This window comes from Larus michahellis, chromosome 1 (genome assembly GCF_964199755.1).
Source record: "Larus michahellis chromosome 1, bLarMic1.1, whole genome shotgun sequence".
NCBI classification, from domain to species: Eukaryota; Metazoa; Chordata; class Aves; order Charadriiformes; family Laridae; genus Larus; species Larus michahellis.
Genome location: NC_133896.1, coordinates 188,507,363 through 188,531,214, shown reverse-complemented (window position 1 = coordinate 188,531,214; position 23,852 = coordinate 188,507,363). Strand labels below are relative to the sequence as shown.

Below are 23,852 nucleotides of genomic sequence, written 5' to 3'. Positions count from 1 at the left end.
TGAGCTATACATCCTCTGATAAATTTTTAAATGTTTTTCTTAAAATATGTAATAACATATTAGGGGCTTTGCATAGCAAAGTAATAAAGTAATTTAATGACAGTCCAGTGTTAAATGTATTAATTTGTGCAATAATTCAGCAGTGAAGTCAATGAGAAGTTTGGTAATGCTGTACATTTAGCAGATTTTTCTACTTTGGTTCACAAAAGTGCGTCTTTGATTTTTTGAGAGACACACCATATTGTCCTAAATCCATTTCTAAAATTAAGGAGGCTTTTATTTGTCCTATGGTTCATTTTTATTTTCCAATAATTTCTGCAAGCACAAAAATCAGTAGTGGGGGACTTATCCTTGGTCTGAAGCAATAGTACTGTTTTTCTTCAAGCTCTGTGAAGAAATGAATTCTTAGATTTTTTTTTTTTTAATATATGTAATGTTTACTTTTAGTTTTATTATTTGCTTCATCATTCTTTCCTTCTGAAGTTGATTCAAGGGTTTGAATAGTATGAAAAAGCATAGCTTTTATATTGATTTCACAGAAAAAAACACCTCCAAAAGCTTTTATGTTGTGAGATGAGAATCAAATTTACCTAAACTGAGGGTTCCCAAACCTTTTGAGCGCATAGATCATCTCTTATACTAACAGTTGACTCAGAGAATGATTCCTGTCTCGTTTGTGATATCTGACATTATTATATGGAGTTCTCATTATATGTAATTCCATATGGGCAAATTGCTGACAAAGGAAATTCATCCTGATTAGGAAAGGTTTGTTTTTATGTTGTCTTTTAATGCAGTTAAGCAACAGCAAATGAGAAGCAGCAGCCAGCTAGTTCTTTGTGGACTGTCTTTAGGGAGCTTTTTTTTTTAAATTGTTTAAGATAAAGCATTTCCCACCCCCCCACCCCCCACCCTGAGTTTTGGGGGGTGGGGGAAACAATATTCAAAGTGATGTTAAAAGAATTTTGCATCAACTTGCTCCTTCTCCAGCAAAAATAGTCTTTTAAGCACATCGCTAATGTTTGTTTATTGTGAGGGTTTTGTTTCTAGGATTTCTTTTTCTTTCTTTTTTTTTTTTTTTGCATGACCTCATAATTTTTCTTTAGAAATTCCTTCCAATTTTTTATTTGAGAAATACTAACAAAATACGAGTCCAAATTGGCATGAAAAGCAGGAAACGTAGATTTTTTGCCTCATAATCGCCAAGAACATGATTATCACTGTGAGCCATGGAAAATGGCTAGGTTGAAGGCTTGTATTGCCATCGTTGCTAAAGGGGGTGAAATAGAAATTACCCTACTTGTTTTCTCTCCTAAACTTCTTTTTTCCTGGGTACAAGGTATTGTAGAAAATAAACAACACAATGTAAAACATCTAAGTTACAATGACTGTTACAAATTAAAATAAGCATTTTGTTTCACAAAGCAATATAATGTTGCCATTGCTTTGCCCAAAATGGGGGGGGGGGGGGGGAATTTAATGCATGTGTTTCTATTATCTCCCCTCCAAAGGGAGGGATTTTTAGTGTTTAGAGTATTATAACACTGTATCTCATAATGTATATAGTTAATATCGTATACTAAAAATTGGTTTAGAGTAAGTAAATAGAAACAATAAATCACTGGGCAGGTACTTAGCCATAAAACAAATCCCTTACAGAAACTGCATGGGTGTTAGGGAATGATACTTCTTTTTAATGCATCACTACATTGAATATCGTTCAACCATTTAAATTTAAACGATATAAACATTTATACTTCAGAAAATGTCTTGCAGCAAAACACACTTCTGAGTTTGCCTTCAGAAAATCAATGCGTGGTTCTCAAGTGGTTTTTAGAATCGTGGAGGGACATTCTATATAGTGTACTAGGCTCCCGATCAATTCGTACTGTACCTTGTTTCATTCCTCTGGAAGTGAATTGTCGGAAGGTGTGTTAGTTAAATAGTCAGTTATACGGCATGTACTAGCTACCGAATGCACACTTCTGATGCAAGTCCTAAACGCATTTTTTTTCTCTGGCTTTGATCAAAATGTTTCACGTTCAGGTTTTAGTTTAATTCATTAATAAAATGGAAAAGAGCAAACACAGCAGTAAAAAAACAGAAACACAACAATAAAAATACGGTCTGGTTTTGTGGATTTGAATGTGAGGCTTTAAATTATACAAATGTGGAAGCGCTGAAGGAACCAGACTTTGTCCTGTTATTTTAAGGCTTTTAAGGAAATGTAAAAAGAGGAAATGATTCAGCGCATATGACGTAATGTGTTCTATTTTTGTTCTGTAAAGTTCAAAGGGTTTATAGTTGTGAAAAGGACATATGCAAAAGCTACAGCTACAATAGAAAGTATTTTTCTCATCTGCTTTTAGGTTAAGTTGTGTTCACAGCACAGCTTAAGGAAGGAATTTCATCTTCCAGGTTACAAAATGGCTATTACGTCTTTGTTGCTGTAGTGCTTACCTGTTATAATGGAGCATCTGAAATATGCGTGCTGGAAGATATGCTAGATTTTGCCATTGGTTTTGATTTATCCCTTAAGTATTATTATGTGATACGCTATGTACTTTTGATATTTTGTACGGTACTGGCTTTTTTCCTTACTCTGTGCTTTATTCTCTGATGCTTCCACTGCGTTTTCCTGCTGAGGGGTGGGATGTCATGCTGGTTTGTGTTCAAGATTAATGATGAAATCTTTGCTCTTTTAGGTGACTACTTCTATATGAAATAAATGACTCCTGTTTGTTCCAGGTGTAAATTGCTGCCCCCTTCTGTACACAAAGCTGTGTACAAGTTGTCATATGCTTGCGTTAGGTTTAAGTGTGGGGGGAAAAAAAAAAGGCTTTTGTTCTGTTTTCAAAGAGGTGGTACTGGCAAGTCTAGAACTTCCAAAGACTGTTTAACATTGTGTGTGTGTGTGTGTGTCTGTAGATTCGTATGTGTATTTCTAATACTCTTTGGAAAAGTAATTGAAGATTTCCTGATAATATTCTTTGGCTATATGCTCAGGAAAACCAGAATGCAGTTTTTTAAGGAGAAAGCATGTATTTGTAGATGAAGAAAACAGAGCATAAATATATTCTTCTGATGAATTGATAATCACAGGATATGACGGCTAGAGATTTGCTGCAGCAAAGATACACTCTTCCTAATGGAGACACTGCTTGGAGACCATCACCACTTGTTACTGCTGCCCTGGAAGGAAAACTTGTTATTCTTGATGGCATTCATCGAATTAACCCTGGCACTCTAGCTGTACTTCAAAGGTCAGGATAAGTTGGGTGCACGTGATCTGTTTGTGGAACACACGCATACCGAGAAATTAAGTTCCTTCTGGTGAATATGGCTTTGTAACTTCAAGAACACTCTAAAAATAAGCTGAGCGTTGAAGTTTCATAGAATATGTAATGTTCAGTCTTTACATATTTAAAAGCAGAAGCAATTCTTTCATGTTCTTGGTAAATCTGTAATAATACTGAAAGTTCCAACTCTTTGTAAATACAGAATGTGAGTCTCAATTGAAGAATGAGCTATATTTTACTCTAAACTTATGAAATCTAAAAATTAGTAATATTTGCGCAATGATTTGAAAATGCAAGATGTCACAAAATGTTTAAAAGACTTTGCATTCTGCTTCTAAATAAAATGTGATCATTACATGTAAAAGCATACTTTATATTGATTGCAAAGAACTCTTTCTAAACATTATTTCATAATTCAATAAAAAATAAACAGCAGAACAGAAGTTGTAATAGCAAATACTATGTTAATAATCTGTACTGTCAGGAGAAATTTTTCTGCTATTTCATTTGCCTTTTGCAAACTTAAAGGACATCACCAACTTCAAAAGCAGGTTGTAGCAGAAACATTTTGTGCCATCTTTTATTATATATATACACAGAAGGGCAGAAGAGAGAATTAAGCTTCCCGTGTTTTTTTTCCCCTTTTTAAAAGTTTAGCTTTGCCTTCTGATTTTTCTTCTGTGCATGCATTATATCTAACCAACTTCTGCATTAAAAAATAAAATCTGGGTCTGTACATATACTGATCATTAAAGCTAACTGAAATGTACTGCTTCAAGAAACAAAACAGAAGTATAGTACTTGGTACAAGTATAAAAAAATGGCTGTTTCATGCCATTTATGCACACTCTACTGGTAAGACGGAATTTTTTCTTTTTCATTTTCTTACCATATCTATTTAAACGAAGTTGACTGACTGACTATGCGCTGAAACTGTTTAGTTATGCACATTATTTTACCTCCACCCCTGGATGCATCTTAAATTGGTATATCTTTTTCTTATTACGATGACCTGTGTTGACTGAGGTAGCTTTTAAAAAAAGCATTAGTTGTATAAGTATTTTTAAAAGCAATCAAACGCTGGATAAAGCTTATTCTTTATTTTCAAACAGACTAATACACGACAGAGAGCTGACCCTCTATGACGGCACCAGATTGTTAAGGGAAGATAGGTACCAAAACTTAAAAGAAGAATTACAAATCGCTGATGAGCACCTACAGGAAAGGTAAAGTGTCAGCTACCACTATATAATGCAAACATCATTTCATCTTATAAGGAACTTGATCTCCTTTTTTGTGTTTGGTTGGTTGGTTGGTTTTTTTTTTTTTTACATAAGCATCATGCAAAATGCTTCCCTATTAAATTGATACCTTCTAATCGCTAAGAGAAACATATTTTAAATGTCAGTTTCCTCCTGAGCTTTTCTCTTTTTGTGGCATGAGGAAATTATATCCTGTTTAGAGTGCTCAAACTAAAAGGAAAACATTCAATGTCGTTTAACTGAAGGAGTCAGAAATTGAACAGAAATTACAAGTACATAAAAACATAGATATAGAGGTATATAATATTTAACGTTGGAACATTTTAATTAAGAGTGTTAGGAAAATAAAGCTAAATTGAAGTTAAATACAACTTGTTACTTTCTTTTGCCTCATTAGCTAGAAAGCTGGTAGCTAATTTACAAGTAATATGGGGCAGGAAATCCTAAGGATGGGTTGGGACCCATTATGCTTATTTTTGTTTCTTCACTTCCACTTGTCTGCTAGAAACATTCCACAGATAGAAATGTTTTCTAGTCCTCTGATGGCCATACTTGATACATAGCAAAACACTGATGACCAGTTTTAATTAATGGGAGGGATATTGAGCGTATGTCAAAACAACTGCCATCTAATATTCAGTAATATGTGAGGAGCTAAATATAGGGTGATTCTTAAATGGCTCTAACCTCTGAAAAAACAGTTGAAGTTTTATATTAGATGTCTGTGCTCATATTTACACTGCAGGGTGTGCGTGTGCCCAGACTTTGAAGAGGCCTTATCGGTTACAGAGGGGATGCATTCATGATGTGCCACCCCATTTCTTTGAGTTGTCTAACTGCATACATTTTTTTTTTCCTTTGACCTCCTTCATAGTCTACCCGTTAAAAAAGCTGTTTTTCTTTCACTGCTTGGTTGTTTTGTTATTTCTGGTTCCCTTTTGATCCAAAAATACTGTGATGTGGTTTTGTTTTTTTTCAAAAAAAACACCAAAACAAACCCAACAACAAAACAAACTTCATTTTAAGTATTCCATAGTATTTATTTTGATTTTTTTGTGGTGTAATCTAAGCCTACTTGTTGCAAAGTGTATCCACACTGCTGAGGCTGTACACCCAGCTAGATGGGCATTTCCTGCATTTGTTTTATTTGAGTGTAGAACTGTGTATCAGGGAAGTGTTCTGTTTATCAGGATTTTAAGCCCAGACTTTGAAAAGAGAAGTGAAAAAGCTCCAAGGATCCATCTTGGATTATATCCCAACCTTGCACTGGATTTTGTACTTCAAAAATACGTCTAGTTATTGTGTGAGTCTCCTTCTCCCTGCTCTGTGTTCATGGTCTTGCCCCAGGTGCATTCAGGCAGAATGACAGTGGCTGTGCTGTTTTGCTTACTGCATGGTACCCTCTAGTCCATGCCAATATACTTCAGAAACCTGGAAAATTCATCACATGTTCATCTTCAGTACTGCCTCTCTTCCTGGATCAGATCTCTCCCACAAGAATATAGCTTTCTGTGTGGATTCCATGTCTCCCTGTTTGTTCTAACTATGGGTGTTTTGGCAGTGGACTCCCTTATAACCTTCGTTATCTGTTAGACCACGAGAACTGTCCAAGCTGTCTTTAATGACTGTTCTGCAGACCCATCATCTTACCGTGCCACCTCTGTGCACATTTTCCTTCCCTTTGGTGTCACTGAGTAACCTTATGGTTCCACTGTTCGGTGGTAATTGTGCATTGCTTTTTGACTGCTTTGGAGGCTCCGAAAGTCTTTGCCTTCCCTCAGAAGGGTGTCCCCTTTCCTTCAGATCTCAATTTACTGCTTTTACCTAGCCACCTTAATATTTTGCAACAGAGTATAGTGTGAATCGTTAAGCCCTAATTGATCTACTGGACTGACAGTTAGCTTTCACCCTCTAATTCGTAAGTGTGGGGTATCTGTTGTCTTAGACAGGAATACATTTTGGGTTAGTACTTGATCTTCAAAACAACAAACAGAAACCCCACTATATAGGCATTCTTGCATCTGGAACCACAGTGTGACCATTTAGCACCATCTTAGATACAGATGAAAATTTTTTGTACTGAATTAGCTGAAGTCCATTGCGCTGAGAATCCCACCTTCTCCTGGGTGAAACATTCAGTCTGGCCCTTGTTCGCCTTTCTCCTGTATTAACTTATTCGAAAGAAGCCAGGGTAAAGTAATGCAAACATGAATCTGCTTCTTTGGTTTTGGCTATGGGCTTCTTTGGCATCAGTGAACCACTCCTCTGTAGAGAGGACACTGTTCTTATCAGCCCTGGAGGAACTGAAGGTGTTCCAGGACATCACCTTGGTTTTGGTCCCTTACGTGTTCTGCAAACATCACTACCTTTCACTGGCTCCAAGACACGATGTCAATAGTTGCTCTTTGATTCCAGGACTGCATTCCTCCCTGCTACTCATCCTTTTCGGCAGCAGTTACCTGTCACTGCAAGCTTCCGTACCTTCCAGTGGTGCAGAATGGATGTGCAGAATTAGCTTTTCTCTCCAGACACCTTTTCATCAAACGATATCTAGGTACCGACAGCTGATTTAATCACAGCCTAAGAAAGCAGGATGGTGCTAACCATCCCTCATTTGCCCACAAAAGATTTGCCTTGTGGAGATATTATAGAGTATACGTTGTACCTTGAATTTATTAGCAGATCGGCTGGGCAAATTCTTACTTCTAAATTGTGATTGGGAGGTGCTTTCCATATCGATGAGAAATATGACGTCTTTTATTGTGTGTCAATGGCTGTGGCTAGTGGCCTTAGCTACATTTCTGATGTTAGAGAAAGATGAAAAGAGAGCTTTACTTATCCTGATTTACTGGATTTGACTAAAATAATTTCAGTACAGTTGCTCTTTGCCAGGCCAGCAGAATGTACACAGTTCTACTGTGCCTGAACCTCGAATGTTTGCTGAGTGACACATTAAGATTACTTTTCCAGTAAGGAAGTTCCCTAGGGAAGGTGGTTTCAAATGTTGTTTGAATCAGGACATTATTCTCTGTCCCCCCCGCTCCCATCTCACTCATTCAGTCTGAGGCCTCGATTCTCATTTGTATATTGGGAATCAATATACATATTTTAAATATCGTACATAGAATATATACTGTACAGTTACAAAAGTAACTTTTTTATTTTGTTATTAACCTTTTTATTATCTACCTGATCTCATGTACTAACGTAGTTCTCATGCGAAACAGTGGAAGAGGAAAAAACATACCAAGAGACACATCAATGATTCAGTGAAAGTGCATGACGGAGTTTTAAATGTCTAAGCAGTCAGACAAGACCTAAATGAAGTAGCTGAAAATAGTCATAAACAGAGGGGGTGTAAGATCAAGCGAAGAAAGAGTATTTCTGAAGGACTAGAATTTGAAAGAAAGAAGCCAAAATCTTCATTAGGAAATCATTAGATTAGGAGAGGGCAGGGCCACCTTAACGATTTCGGAAAAAGCAATAGCTGGAGGCTGGAAGGCAGCTGTGATGGAGAAGAGCTGATACCTTACTGCCATAGGTAAGAGAAACTGAGAACATGAAGCACATACTTCTTTTCCCCCCATTCGGGTCAGCTTTGCTGTGCATGAATGTTCTTCATTCTAGTGACTATTTGTAGTATAGTTTGCAGTTTCTGTCTCCTGTGCTACTTCTAATCGTTCATAAATACGAGATAACTCACTGCTGCTCCCCGTTCCCTAAATTTAAGACTCACTAATGAGGTGGCCAGATGCTGCTGAAAGTTACATAAATACAAATATGTCTTTCATAATGGAAAAGAACAACTGATGATGCTTTTTAGTAGACTGCTTGGACTCGGTACTTTGTGAATGGAATTTTAAAACAGGATTTCCATTTAAATCTGTTCTAGAGAAAAGGAACACTATTCCTAACCAATGAGCCAAAACTTGTGTAAACATTTTTAGTCTGTGTTTGTAAGAGGATTTGACAAACCTAATGACTTTTCCCATTTCTAAGGTAAAAATTTGAGATATTAATGGAGAAACTTTAGGGAATCTCTTCTTCAGACAAGCAAGACATATTTTGTACTAAGTTTTCATGCTCCTTTATGAAAATATTTGATATTAAAAAAAAGAAATACTTTTTCACAGTTTTAGTGCCTTTAATTTTTAGTGCTTCAACAATAATAATACTCATATATGTAGTAGAACAGAAGGGAGAATAATGCACAATCCATCACTTGATTTCCAACCCTGATAAATCAAGGGCTGGTTGGGTTTTTTTTAAATAAAGTGATGATATTTCAGATCACATTGACCTAAAGAAATCACATGCCTCTGTATATGAATGCAAACAGTATTACAGTAGAGAATGTGAACGTGCTTAAACCATGGCAGTGTTGTTAGCAGTGCTGGACAAAGAGGAAATTCAGATTGTTTTCCAGTTTTGCAGGTTAAAACAGTATTCTTCCTAAATTATATTTTTGAACAACTTCTTTTATTACTTTTGCAAGAGCCAATAAAATATATTCTTATTTTAAATGATGTTAATTATTGAGTTATATGTTCGCTATTATTTCATTACATTTTTACATATGTCGTGTCTACTAGCATTTTTCTGAGAAGGGCTTAAGCCCGATGGGTGCAATAGCTCGGTCAGGACTGACAAGTGCAAGCAGTACGTTTGCCTTTGTGAGATTTTGGGATACTCCTTGGTGTGCTGAAAGCCTGTAAGCTGCAAGGTAACTAGCAGTGGTCACAGAGTGCTTTTTCTTCTGTTCTTTCTTGTGCCACTTTGGCTGTGGACTTAAGTTAGCAAACAGTCATAGTAAGATGGCATTCACTCATTTGAGGAAACTAAGTATTTTTGTTTATGAGTCTGAGGAAGAATTAAAAAAAAGGTGCCCTTGGGAAAGTGACAGATGGTCCTTAAAGATCTTTTACATAGAAGGAATTTATAGCTGCTGATTCCTTATTCATTTAATGATTGTATGATTCATTGTCATGAACAGGTTCAGAGATTAAGAGAAAGTGCGTTGAAGTACGGTGCATATCCCAGATCTCTGCATAGAATATCTTCTGTAATCATCCATTACTTCACTGAGACAGATACTGTAAAGGTAGCACACAGCCTTTGTAAGACAAGCAGTGAAGTGGTGGTTTGTCTTATGATGCTGTATTTTAACTTGTTTTGCTGGCTGTCTCCCCCCACAGCACATGCACACACACGCAGAGATGATAAGTCCTCGGTGTGGTGAGCAGAAAGGCATCTATTATAGGAAAATCTGGAAGTAGGTATATAATAGGATTGTTCAAAAGCTAAAAGAAGTCACTCATAATGCATGGGTGGTTTTAATGCCCTGCAGACAGTGGATTATTTTCCATGCGATTAGACTGAAAGGGAACACACAGTAGACGAGACAAATATAAAATGTGGCAAGGAGTGAATTTAGCAAGCAATAAAAGTTTTTAATTGCTTACATTTTCTAGCTTTTACTTCATTTTTTGTTGTGGTCTGTTAATTTTAGACTGTGGTGAAATTTAAGGAAAAACAGCAAGAAAACAACAATAGGTCACTGTGGTCTAGTATTATAACAATTCCCAACTCATAAAATTTGATAGAAAATGATGAGATGTATTAAATCATGTTACAGAAAGAGACAACAAAAAATAGTTTGTTTTTGCAAGGTGGCATTAGGAATGCCATTCTGCTTTTTTTAGGAGAAGCTTCAATTAATCAGAACCATGTGTCAATAACAAGAAAATCTTTCTTTAAAATCACCCTGAACAGACTGTGTTCTGATCTTCCTCTTGCAAGCAGTGACAGTAATCCTTGGTTGGAATTAAACACTGATGTCAAAAGAAGGACATGCATATTATTAGGAGGGTGCTCTGCTATCTGTGTTGTCAGTAAACATTTAATAGAGAGAAGGATAGAGACTCTGTGTTAATCAACTAACACCAAATCTTCCCAGTGTGTTTGAGGCTCGTTAATTTAAAAAGGGTTGAGATTTAACAAGGTACGCTTACTTGGCCTTCATCTGCAAAGAATACAAGATGTAAAGGATTTCTTTTTTATAAAATGTAGCTCCGTGTAGGAGCTTCATATTATATTCCTTTGGAGACTCGATCTGTAATACGATGGAGCAACTTTGAAGCACTTCAGTTGTGCCGATGGAGGCTGGGAACTTCCAGAGCATTGCAGGATTGAGTCATTTGTGGCATTTGTTTTAATAATATGCTTAGCTTGACATTTTCAGCATTGCAAACATCAGTCCAAACAATAGGCTTTTGAAGTAGCCAAATAGTTTTATTCATGTTTACAAACTGGAAACCTACAGCACTGATGTTGTGGTACGTCCAAGTCTAGAGAGTAAGTCAGTGACTTTAACTGGTATCACCAAGTTACCTTGCCCTGACTTTGCATCTCCTCTCCTCCCACCTCTCCCCATGCCTTCCCTGGCTGTCCCCACCGTGCCCTTCGAGTTAGGCAGTGACATGGAGGTGGTACAAGAGAAATGTGTTCCCGTTAGTGGGGAAAGCTGACGTGCTTCTAGTGTTCTCTTATGGTATTACAGAAGGACCAGAGTTGGTCCTTCGAATTTGGTGGACTACTGGAGCAGGGCTATTTTCCTTCTTAGTAATGGTGAGTAGGAGGTGAGTCTGGAAGTACGTGTATTCATCCTATCTAGGAAATGTTTTCTCCTATAATAAGATTGGGTAATGTTCCCTGACCTTCTTTTATGCTTAGTGACAGTGACATTCCCATTGGTTCCTCTTTCATGTGATGTTTCCAGACATCTATTTCTATTTTTATCAATCAGGGAGTAGCTTCTAGGCTTATGACTTTCAGCTGAGAATAACTCATGCCACCCCACTGTGTTTGCTTTGATACAAGAGACTGCTATAATCGCTCTGTTGTATCACAGGTTTATTGTTCTGATGAACAGATGAGCCAACTATGCAGTAGATTTGTTAATTTATGTTTAATGGTCATATTCTGTCTTCAGATTTTCTTGCCTATGTCATTGTTTCCCCCCTCACTTTACCCAGGAAGAATACTTACCTCCAAGTATTCTGATTTCAAATGTAGTAATTTATATGGAAAATGACATGATAACAGGCATATCTAGTAATATAAGCTGTCTAATTAAATTTCACTTGCTTTTTCCAAATTAACATCTCCTATTTTAATAAGAGTACTGTGAAATTAATTGTTGAAAACAGACCCTCCTTGCACAATTTGACTGGCTTTTGTGTCTGACTTGTTACTGTCTGTTATTTAGAGATCATGCAATTGTGCTGATTGATGAGTACTAATGAATTCCCAGTCAGAAGATGTGACATTACATAGATAAGGGAGACAAAAGACGTGAAGAGGGCAAAGATACCCAAAACCGAGGCAGTGGTGTTCTACTGCCCTAACACACACATCTAAAAACGTATATTTTAGTTTGTATTGATTACAGTAAGCTCCCATTATCTCCAGTGGAATCAAATAGACAGGTATCTAAGAAACTGTTCGTTACCAAGTCCTGTAACACAAGCAGTGTGAACTAAGGGACACTGAAGCTAGCATGTCAGTTTTGTAAAGATTTAAAAAAAAAAAATAATAAAAATACCTTTTACACCAATGAACAGTGAATGTGTTGCCACAGGAAGTTGTGGAGGCACATAGAATGAAGAAGTTGAGAAAGCGTTTAGACAAATTTGTGGGTAGACCGACATTAAAGCAAATAGAGATCTACCCTCCAATATCCTTGAAGGTACGATTGTGGATGCTGGGAGAGTGTGAGGGGGACACACTACTGGTAGTGGCCAGGCTTAGGTGCTTTCCCCAAGGAGTATCTCCAGCTGTCATAATCAGAGGCAGAACATGTAGCTAGATGGGTGGATTCAAGGACTCAGTAGGGCATTTCTCAAGTTCTTATAAGATTTTAATGACATTGGAGGGACCTGTCTCCCCATGATGACTCTAAAACAAGCCAAGGGTGAGGTGACTGGTTTGGTCTTTGAAATCTAACTTTCAGAAATATTATGAAGTTAGGCATATTAATCTCACCCCAGTTGATTTTCCAAGGGCCACAAAGAGCATCAGTAAGGGGAATGTTCCTAAACTGTTACTAAATCCAGCTCTTTATGGTATCTAGGCCAGTCTCCTCTATGGGATGACCCTTTCTGTCAGTCTAATTGAGTAAAAGAAGTTACTCATTACTGCAGCTCTGGTAGATCTGGTTCTCTCCCTGATTTGCCTGTGAGACATCCTGCTTTCGGTAAAGCACTTGTATAAGTCCATCAGATGGGTCCATTTCAGACATGAAATGCAGTACACTGTAGCTTTGTTCCCGGTGTTTGTTCATCTGGAGGCACGCAGGTCCTGTTGCAGATGAGAAGAGGAGACTTGTGTAGCCTTCTGAGCATAAAAAAAATCGTAAATGTATAAAATTGCACGTCACATTATCCAGTCTTTGTCTTTTAAAAAATCATGTTGCATTGCAAATGATTTGAATAGACTGTGATATGATTCAGTAAAATAATTTAATTCTTTTTTCATGTATTGTAAAAATTAAATTTGATTTTCACTGCTTAAGCCAGGTAATGCATTGTTAAACTTTTTTTGCAGGTCTATCTTTCCGATCCATCCTTCTTTCAGAATAGTGGTCTTAGCAGAACCTCCCGTCATTGGAAGTAGTACCCAACAATGGCTGGGTCCAGAGTTTCTGACGCTGTTTCTTTTCCATAATGTTCGATCTTTAAGCAAGAGTGAAGAAATTCAAGTTATTAAAGAAATGGTAACTATCTTCAGTATTTTAGGCAGTTATTGACTGTTGCTAACTAAATGTGATTATTTACTACATAAACAATATTTTGCTATTGCAGTGTAGTGTAAATGTCTTCATTTTCAAAGCTTATAAAAGCAGTGTATCTGCTTATCTTTTAATAGCATTGATATAAATTAGTATTCTTATTGTGATATTAAATGGTGCTGTAATAGAAAAATGCTTTTGTCAAAACTGTATTCCTTTTTGGTTGACATAAAGCAACTTCAGCAACTGTATGCTCATTGCATCTGGGCGTAACTGTATATGGAACTTGCATATCTTGCAGTAAGATTAATACTGTTTTTCTTTCGAGCAGATTCCAAATGTACCCAGCGTTGCTGTGGAGCAGTTATTGTCATTAACGCATAAGCTTCGGGAGACAAATGATGCTACGGTGAGCCCTTTCTTTTTTTTTTTTTTTTTCTTTTTTTTCTAAATTTACTTTCTCCTACTGTGACTGTTTGTTTTAACAAAGGCTGGGTGAAGCATGCTAAGCTATAGTGTTATTTCAAAGGCTGCCTGATTGGAAAACTAGCCCCAGAAAATTATTACTGGCGATTACTGCACCACATACTGTAAACTTTTTTTGATTTATGATGGACGTTTTTAGAATCTGCATGAATAAAGCTTTTAGGAAATTGCCCAAATCCCAGAGAAGTCAGGCAGAACGGTGCACGTGTTGTCGGTGCGTTTGGATACACGGCTCACAGTGAAACATGCTTGAGGTGCCTTTTGAATAGGTATGGATATGATCACATGCATCCAAATAGTTTTTGGTTACTTCGCTTTAGTCATTGGAACTTTGGTAGCTGAAATTATTGGGGTTTTTTGGGCAATGGGAAGTACCTAGCCATTATAAAATGCCAACGGGCAACAGCAAAGAAGAAAAGGGAAAACTCCAGAACTGCTGGCTGCGTTACTGCTACAGGCTATTCTATTAAAGCAGTGTTGTCAAGAAAAATAAGTTTTGCTGACATAGTAACCACAAAATTCTTTAAAAAGATACAGTCAAATCACAGTGAAAAGAAAAAGAATTTATTGCTATGGCAACTAAAGCACTGGATGTTTTTAATGTAACTAAAATGTAAAACATTTTTAGTGGAATCCAGCAGTTCAACTGGTATGCAAATGTAATCCGTTCTTAGTCTTCATGACTTTAATACGGGTAATAGTTTTTACAGTATTACTATTTAAGAAGCTGAGAGAGGCTGTTATGCTCTTCTGAGCTTAAAAAAAAAGTCGTAAAAAGGCTGATTTTTAGGTACACCTTTGGGACAGCCTTGCTATTATTATCTATTTAGCTTCCTATACCTAATGTATAAATGTACTGGTTTTGAATACTTGGAGATGTACCATGCCTGAACAGAGCATTACAAAAATCCTTTCCAAATATATGGATGTCTATAGCATAGTGAAATATCTAAATGAAGTACATGATGTTGGATAAGAAGTGAGTCACAGCACGGACTGAGGGAGGCTTCTTGTAGATCAGGAGTGACATGAAACATGTTGGGAATAGCACGCCCGTGCGGAGAGCTGAATTGTGTGCCTTAGGTATGTCAGGCTATTTATAGAGTTGCCTGAGTAAGTAAGCCTCTGCCAGAGATAATCCTGAAATATTAACCATTGTTTAAAGTGATTTTGTTAACAATAGAAGAATACCTGTAGACTATTCAGCCTGTGGGCGTTGTCTGCGTCATTGTAATTGTTTGCTTGATTTACAATAGAATCTAGAGACCACAGTCAAGATCCTGTTGAATTAGATGCCTCATAGATATATATTACAAAGACTGTCCTAACCCAATTTTGAGTTTACAGTTGTTCAATATTAAATATAAAAAAACAAACCAGGTAAGACAAAAGAGGAAATTTTGGTCCCAAAACTTTAACTACCAGTTGCAAATATTCAGAAGATGTGATACAGTTTTTCCTCTGTGGCCCTAACCTCTATGCTTATTTATTTCAGTGCAGGATCTGATGTTATGTATAATTTAGACTTTAAAATGCCCGTGTCCTGAGAGATTGGACTTGTCAAGGTGGTACAATATATGAAATACACTGCCTCAGTTACTGTGCCCAGCTGCCATTCTCCATCAGTGCAGTTCCATAGGTTGTGACTTAAGAGGATTGCTTCCCTGCCAAAGCTTGCTCTACCTGGGAGCATTACACCTGTTCAAGATACTTTTGGAAAGAGAATATAATCTCCAAAGTGAGCGAGGGTCCTGACTAGTGGGCAGGGATAACAAGGATACAGCACTTGCCTCTCTCCCTTGCCCGTGCTTCACGCATGGCTGAGTAGGTCTTGAAATGACACCTGAAATGCCATCATTTATGTCACAGTGTCCATAATGCTGGGTGGTAAACTATGATGGTTCAGAAGATGCTTCACAGTCTTCGGTCAATGAAAGCAGGAGGAGCAGATGTAGTTAACTTTGCAGTTAGCCCAATCTAAACCATTCTTGCTCATTGCTCAGAGCTATGCTACAGGTAGTATCCTTTGCTTTCTCGGCATTTGAGAAAAGTTTTGTACAATTTCATAGAATGATTTTTTTTTTAAAACAAATATTAATGCCTGTTTGTTAAAACTGCAGCTTTCCAGGGGAAAGAATTGATGCTAAGACATTTCTTGTGCTTAAAAATTCTTAAGGGGGGAAAAAAGGCTCTGAAATTCATGAAGTGTTGCTTTTCTCTATTTTTCTCCCTGCATGTCAAATTTCAGGATTTTTTTTCCAATTGAAACAGCATAATATATTAAGATAATTGTAATGCAGTTAGAAATCATTTGTATGAACCAGAACAAAACATTTCAAAATTACCTGATTAAAATATTTCACTTGACCCAGGCAAAGCATGGCGTGACTTATCAGATCACACTCATTGTTGTGTGTTTCCTGCTAAAATAAGGAACCTATTTGTATTAGATACATTCATCCGGTAGATATAATTATAGAATGATTTCTTTCTCAGTCTTTATATCTCTCCTTAAAGACGTGGTCACTTGTTTCAGGGTTTTGTTTGCTTGTTTGTTTTTTAAATTTTGCTGTATTTGTTTGAGGACTGCTTTTCCAGGCGTTGAATCATTTTTGTAACTCTTTGCTGAATCATGTCCAGTTTTTAGCATTTATTTTAACATGTGGATAACAGAAAAGGACAGAGTGTTCCAGTAACGGCCCGCCCAGAAGGCGTGTGCAGAGGTGATACAATCTCCATACTGCTGCCCAGTGTTGTCTTGTTTATACACCCAAGAATCCTGCCAGACCCTTTTGCCAGAGCATTACATGTGGAGCTCAGATTTTGAGTTCGTGAAGGGCAGACGAGTTTTTAGGACATTGCTCCTTTTACAGTGGCTAACCTCCTTGTTATTGTTAATATTTTTTAGTGTTAGGTTTTACATGGCAAATAAAATTCAGTTATCGGCACATTTTTCTTCCTGTTGCTTATCAAGTGAAATCATAAGGCTAATCTTTTGATGACATCATGATTTCCATGGCAGTGAATTACTGCAACAAATACAGAATTACAAGCTTGCGGATTAAAAAGCACAAGCTGGTATAGAAGGCAGAAAGCACCTATGAATTAGGAGAAAAGTTGAAATAAGTCCTTTCGGATTACTTTTTTCTGCTGACTTGTTCAGTTTAAATCCCTGAGATCCAGTCCCAGAGATCAGATAATCAAACTACCTTGTATTTTTTGACAGGCACAGTCACTGGCTTCATCTTTATCTACTCGACAACTGTTGCGAATTTGTCGTCGACTGTCACAACATCCAGATGAAAGCCTTTACTATGCTGTTAACAAAGCCTGCCTTTCCAGGTAGAAGTGCTAGTTTCGGTGGAAGTTCAAGAGCTTCTTGGCCAGTTGCTAACATGCAAGATAGCTTTTAATGCATTTTAGTAGATCATACAATTGCTGTCTTACTCCTTAAAGTCTGTCATTTCTTTAGGAGTATTTCTGTGGTATTCTCAAACCTAGGGGTTAGGTACAAATTACTTCGCACTCTTCACATCTTTCTGAAGATATTTCATTACGTTATATAAATTAGGTCACCGTTATCAGCATTACTTCACTGTCTCAAAACACTCAAAGCAGAGTTATATTAACGTTTAGTACAACTAGATGTTTGGTGGAGGCTTGGTTTCAGTTCTAAAAGCTGTATCTAAAAAAGTCATGACATCTAGGGTTTTTTTTGTTTGGTTTCGTTTTATTTTGTTTTGTTTTCAAAAGAAAGCAAATTGTACTTGTTTGGAAAACTGAAAGAGCCTAGTTCTAGACACCTCAGAGCTCACTTTTTCTCTTTGGAACCTGGGGGCAAAGTGAACTGAGTCAAGAGAAAAGGTATTTCCGAAAAATCATTGTTTCTATTGTAGCTCTTACTGGCAGTGGAACGTGGGCATCACATACTTCCAGTCCTAATCCATGCTACGTTACAACCCTGTTGCAATATTTGATAACGCTGAAGCCTTTTAAAGTGAGCGCACAGCAACAAATGTAGTTCATTGCCTATGGAAGAAGCTCAGTTTCTCTCCTTGGGAATAGGTAAATGTTGAAGAATATTTGAGCGGGATGGGAATAGACATTCGGGGTTTGGAGGTCTAAGTAAAGCTTATACTGATTTTAGGTTACAGAAAATACTGAAAACTTTTTTTTTTAACATTCCTTAAAATGCAACCTCCCTATTATTTTTCTTTATTTAGGTTTTTACCAAACCTCGCCAGATCAGCTTTACATAAAAATCTGCAGGATTCTCGTATTGAGTCAAGTCCAGATGACATGAAGAAACTAGAGGAAAAGGATTACACATGTAAGCTTCTGCCACCTTTTGTCCTGCTCTTCATGAATGTTAGTAAGACAGTTGGGCATATAAACATGTATTAATTATCCTCAAAACTAAACGTAGTTTGCTCCAGTTATATCCCTTTGACTGTATTCTGGGAGAATACAGTGCTGCTCTCAGTATGTTGATACTTTTGTATTGTATTTTGTATTCCCAGCTCATGGAATTTTGTTCTCCATCATGTTTAAGTGCTTCCCAGTCTATAAGATCCATGGCCTCAGGCTTTTTTGGACTGTTTTGGGTTGTGGTTGTTTTGGTTTTTGGTGGTTTTTTTTATTTTTTTCTCTGTCATCACTGATAACTACTCTTCTGTACAGTTACAGCCTTGGTTTGATCTTAATATTTCTCTGTTCTGTTTTTTACCATTGCTTCTTTCTCTCCACTGTTAAAACCAACCTTTTTCTCTTTGAGGCTCTTGTAAAATTTCCCTTCTTTTTATTCTCTTTAAATTGCTGTGGTTGTTATATGTCACTTTTATCAAGCTGGTCATTGTTTCTTGACCTCATCCAACTTGTTCTTGTTTGCAGTAGCCTTCAGTGCTGCGCATATATTTCTGCTTCTGCCATTTTTCTCACGCTTTCTCATTCCTGCATGACCCCCTGGTCTTCATGCTAGCTGTATATCTTTTCCTGTACTCTGTCATGCGGCAGACTTTAAGCAATTTTCCATTTTCCATTCACTAAATTTTCCTTTACTCTTCTTCACCCATGTTAGCTCTGCTATCATTCTTCTGTGTGCTTATTCTCTGTTTTGTGATGTATTTGACTTCTGTGTTTTTACTGTTAGATCTTTGCAGTAATAAACACATCTTTGGCTTTAATTAGCATGGATTCTGGTTTTATAGATTTTATTTGTGTGTGTGTATATATAAAAACATACACATAAATACAAATATATTGATGTATGTATTACGGTATAATATATATGCGCAGGCATATGTATGTGTATATACATATAGACACACACATACATATGCACCCATCTGTGTATTTGCATGTCTGTATTTGCATTTTTTGAATATATAAAAATTATATATATACAATAATTTGAACTCTTGCCAGTTGTGTGATGCTGCCTGCTTACAATTCTGTTTTTTATCTCGATACATCCCTTGAATTTTCTTTATGTTTCTCTGTTTTGTGCCATAGAGTCATCTAGAATAATAGGTGAACAACTAAAAACATCCATCTAGAAATTAGGCTATTTTCAGCTTTACACCATACCAGATTAATAAATTAGTGGCAAAAAATTATTACTGTTTTTATTGGACAATATTGTTGATTACACTTAGTTGTTATTTTCCTAAGGACAGAATTTATGGTTCTTTTCATCTAAGAATTTTTTCTAGTTTACATTTTCTCTCAGAGCTGCAGTTTAAGGTTATTTCAATGAGTGCAAATTTAGCCAGTTTTCACCAAATTGTACAATACGTCCATGTTCTGACATTAACCCATTTGAGCAAAAATGCAGCGCTGAAAGGGAGGATCAAAGGTGATTCTATCCTGTTGTGGTGGGTTGGCCCCAGCTCCCAGCTGAGCACCCACACAGCCACTCACTCCCTCCCCTCTGCACCCCACTCCCCAGTGGGACAGGGAGAGGGAACAGGGAGAATGAGAGAGAGAAAACTTCTGGGTTGAGGAAATGTAGCCTAATTAGTGATATTCCAATAATAAAATGAGAGTATGGAATTAAACCAAGGCAGCGGTCACAACTGCTAGTGTTTCTTATGGTGCTTTTCCCATAAGATCACCTGTTCATCACTTATTGTAATAGACTTCTTTGCAATTCAAATTCATGGTAATGCAACCTCTTTTTAACAGACACTTTTTCAAGCGTTCTCCTTCTTTAGATAGAAACCATTTACTGCAGCCCACGGCCTTGTTAAAATTTGTAAATTGTCACTTGCAGATGTTGGGGATTGATTGCCTGTCTGCTCAGAGGACGCTCTAAGTAATGCGTTTGCTTGTTTCCTGAAAAACGTCTAGGTGAAATAAACAATGGGATTCTGAAGATAGGGTCTGTGACGATGCCAATTTATAACTCAACCGAGAAAATGAAAGTGCCTGATGTTTTGTTTTATGAAAATCGGCAAGTAAGTACAAATCTTTGGCTTTTGAGGTATAAAAAGCTTGTTGAAGGTTTGCTAATGTGCATGCTCACATATATTAAATAATGTGCTAATTAAATTTTAAGGGTATATTTCTGAAGAAGTTTCTTTAGGGTAAAAATTTTTCTCACAGGATTTGATGCTCATTTCAGATGTGTCTTTGCCATCCCTTTGTGAAGAGATTGTGACAATGCTGTTGAACATTCTTAAAATATGAAGTAACAGTGACTGAAACTGAATTCTATTTGGAATTATTTGATCAGATGTTGTGTTGAGTGACTTTTTTGTTGTTGTTTTTGGCTGCTCCTGGACTGACCAACTCTTAGGGCTGGATTATTGATTCCATCCTGAGACTGTTTTACAAGCTTGTCGCATGAAGTTGTACCTGCCTTTTCAAACATGCAGAGTTAATTCTAATAAAAGCAAGGCGAAGAGTGGTTAGTTAGTTATTAGTTAATTGGTTATTAATTATTTATTTTAATTAGTTTAGCTTACTAATTAGTCATTGGTCTTATTAGTGTTAATTAGTTCGCAGTAGTGAAAAGTAAGAGTAATTAGTGAACACAATGAAAGGGAAGGGCTTGGTGACTGGGGAGGTTTTTTGGTTTTTATTTATTTCCCCCCACCCCTTTTTTAGAGGTAGGTGTACTGCAGCTTTCTTCTCCATCTAGTGTGGAAGCCTCAAAACTGTCAGACATGAGTATTCTTAGCAGAAGGATTACCCTCCAAGTTACCTTTAGAATATTTTGCCTCTGAAAGGCAACACTGATAGCATGATCTTGTGAAATATTTTTCTTTTAGGGGGCCTGGTGTGGGTTTGCTTACTTTTCCTTTCCTACTCTTTTTTTTTTTTTTCCTCCCTCGCTTGCAATTTCTCCACAGAAAGACTATGCTACAGGGGTATCACCTACTGAAGGTGATGACAGGCCGTGCAAGGGGAACAGATGACAGTCGTCTTCATCTTCCCCACTAACATTTCCTGTGAGATTTTGTTCCGTGTTGCCATTTTGGTGAAGTACTTAATTTGGGTCTGTTGGAAATGAAATCCTGAGTCTTGCTAGGACTTCTACCTGCGTTGCTTTTCCCACCTTCTTGCTTATAGCTTCAGAAACCTGTACACAACCTGTGCTCAGATATTACGCATCTCTTTTATTTAGGCAACTTCTATTAAAAATGCTGCAGAGAACGAACTGCTCTGTATTTGTCCCCAGTAGCTATGCATTCTGAAGGAAAAAAGCACCAAGTACCAGTCAGGATAGCTATTCCCACTTCTAAATGAATTCTACTTTATTTTCAATATTGCTGGTTTGTAATTTGATCATTCAAGTGCTGTAATGATCGTTTAGCAAAACCTGCTGGAGAACAAATTTGATTTATGAGTCGAGTGCAATACTTCCTCTCTGGTATCTAAAAACTACAGAAATAAACCAAAACAGAGAAAAAAATATATCCTCAGCCCTTTGCAGTGCTGCACAATGTAATGAAATACATAATTTTGCCTCCCTGTGTTTGGTCTTGAGACGTTTCTTGTTCGCCACAAGTGGCACAGGGATGGAAATAATTTTTAGGTGATATGCCAAATTGCCAAATGCCACTTTCAGGCCAGGTGTTGGGGAACGTGCATGGATAATGTTGGCATGATATTGATGTGTCTACTTATGAGTCCTTTGTGTAAGTAATTAATCTAAAATGTCTGTGTGCATCCCAATACAATGTTAATTTAGGTCCTGGTGAAAAAAAAAAAGTATTGATACATAGTATCTCTTGTGGGAAGGCTGTTATGCAGGGGAACTATAATGTACACATATTTGTGCAATTTTTCATAAAAAAAAAAAAAAGAAGTAATCAGAAGGAAGCATTCATGCCTTAGCAAGAAAATGAAAAATGTGATCAGAGTGCATGGTAAAAACTGACTTACCAGAATTTATGCTGTATCTGGTCAAAGTTCTTCTCATAACTTATCAATTTCCAGTGCATACGCATGCCAGAAAATATAGTCATTTGCCTTGAAGTCCTCTCCTTAAGTTGTGTATTGAGTATTCAGTAGTCTTTTGGCATGCCTGGGTAGGATTTTGTGGTATTAAGCTGCGTTTACACGAGTTTCTTCCCCCACCCCCAGCCTCTGTTCTGGAGAGATTTGGAAACATAAAACATCTTTCACACTGTTAGAAACTGAGCATTTCTGTGCTTAGAAATTATAGGCAAGCTACTGATTTTTTTTGGTTGTTTAAATAAATTGCTAGAGATGAGATGATAAGGCAAAAAAATACGTATGTTTATCTAAAGGCAAGCATTCATTTCTCTAAGTAGGTTGTCTGACCTACTTACAGATGACCTATTTTTACTAGATACAGTGGAGAAATATACATGACTGTATTGCGAGTAAAGTAGTCTGCATTGCTACATTATCCTTAAATCCTTTTGATCCTTTTAAACAAATTATTTGTGAGAAGCAAGATAAGGTTAAATGACGTACATTGTATGTTACCTTTTATGATACTGGATATATATAAAATATACCTCAAGTACTTTGGCTTCAATTAGACAGTCTAATTTAGAAGTTGTAAGAAACATAATAAACACTTTTAGACTTGAGCTTGCATTTTCATCCTTATTTTCCTTTAAAAAAAGAATCATACAATCATAGAATCATTTAGGTTGGAAAAGACCCTTGGGATCATCAAGTCCAACCATCAGCCCCATTCTACAAAGTTCTCCCTTACACCATATCCCTTAACACCACATCTAAACGAGTCTTAAACACATCCAGGGATGGTGACTCCACCACCTCCCTGGGCAGCCTATTCCAGTGTCTGACCACTCTTTCTATGAAGAATTTTTTCCTGATGTCCAGCCTAAACCTACCCTGCTGCAGCTTGAACCCATTCCCTCTTGTTCTATCACTAATGACCTGTGAGAAGAGACCAGCACCAACCTCTCTACAGTGTCCTTTCAAGTAGTTGTAGAGAGCGATGAGGTCTCCCCTCAGCCTCCTCTTCCTCAAACTAAACAGTCCCAGCTCCTCCAATCGCTCCTCATCAGATTTATTCTCCAGGCCCTTCACCAGCTTCGTTGCCCTCCTCTGCGCTCGCTCCAGCACCTCGATATCTCTCCCATATTGAGGTACCCAGAACTGGACACAATACTCAAGGTGTGGCCTCACCAGTGCTGAGTACAGGGGGACAATCACCTCCCTCCTTCTGCTGGTCACACTATTTCTAATACAGGCCAGGATGCCATTGGCTTTCTTGGCCACCTGGGCACACTGCTGGCTCATGTTCGGCCGCTTGTCAATTAGAACCCCCAGGTCCTTTTCTGCCAGGCAGCTCTCCAGCCACACTGCCCCAAGCCTGTAGCGATGCATGGCGTTGTTGTGGCCCAAGTGCAGGACCCGGCACTTGGCCTTGTTGAAGCTCATTCCATTAGCATTGGCCCATCGGTCCGATCTATCCAAGTCTCTCTGTAGAGCCTCCCTATCCTCATGTAGATCAACACTCCCACTTCGCTTCGTGTCATCTGCAAACTTGCTGATGATCCACTCTATGTC

At 37.4% G+C, this 23,852-nt stretch overlaps 1 protein-coding gene across 2 annotated transcripts in view; it reads left to right on the top strand.

Moving 5' to 3' along the window:
- The window catches only part of VWA8 (von Willebrand factor A domain containing 8), a 196,166-nt gene that overhangs the window by 54,745 nt on the left and 117,569 nt on the right, over positions 1-23,852 (top strand). For both annotated transcript variants that reach the window (XM_074564766.1, XM_074564775.1), the window contains 7 exons: positions 3,103-3,263; positions 4,412-4,525; positions 13,166-13,334; positions 13,681-13,758; positions 17,062-17,177; positions 18,059-18,165; positions 20,184-20,290. In XM_074564766.1, the coding sequence (XP_074420867.1) occupies positions 3,103-3,263; positions 4,412-4,525; positions 13,166-13,334; positions 13,681-13,758; positions 17,062-17,177; positions 18,059-18,165; positions 20,184-20,290 (852 nt within the window). The remainder of the gene's footprint in view (positions 1-3,102; positions 3,264-4,411; positions 4,526-13,165; positions 13,335-13,680; positions 13,759-17,061; positions 17,178-18,058; positions 18,166-20,183; positions 20,291-23,852) is intronic.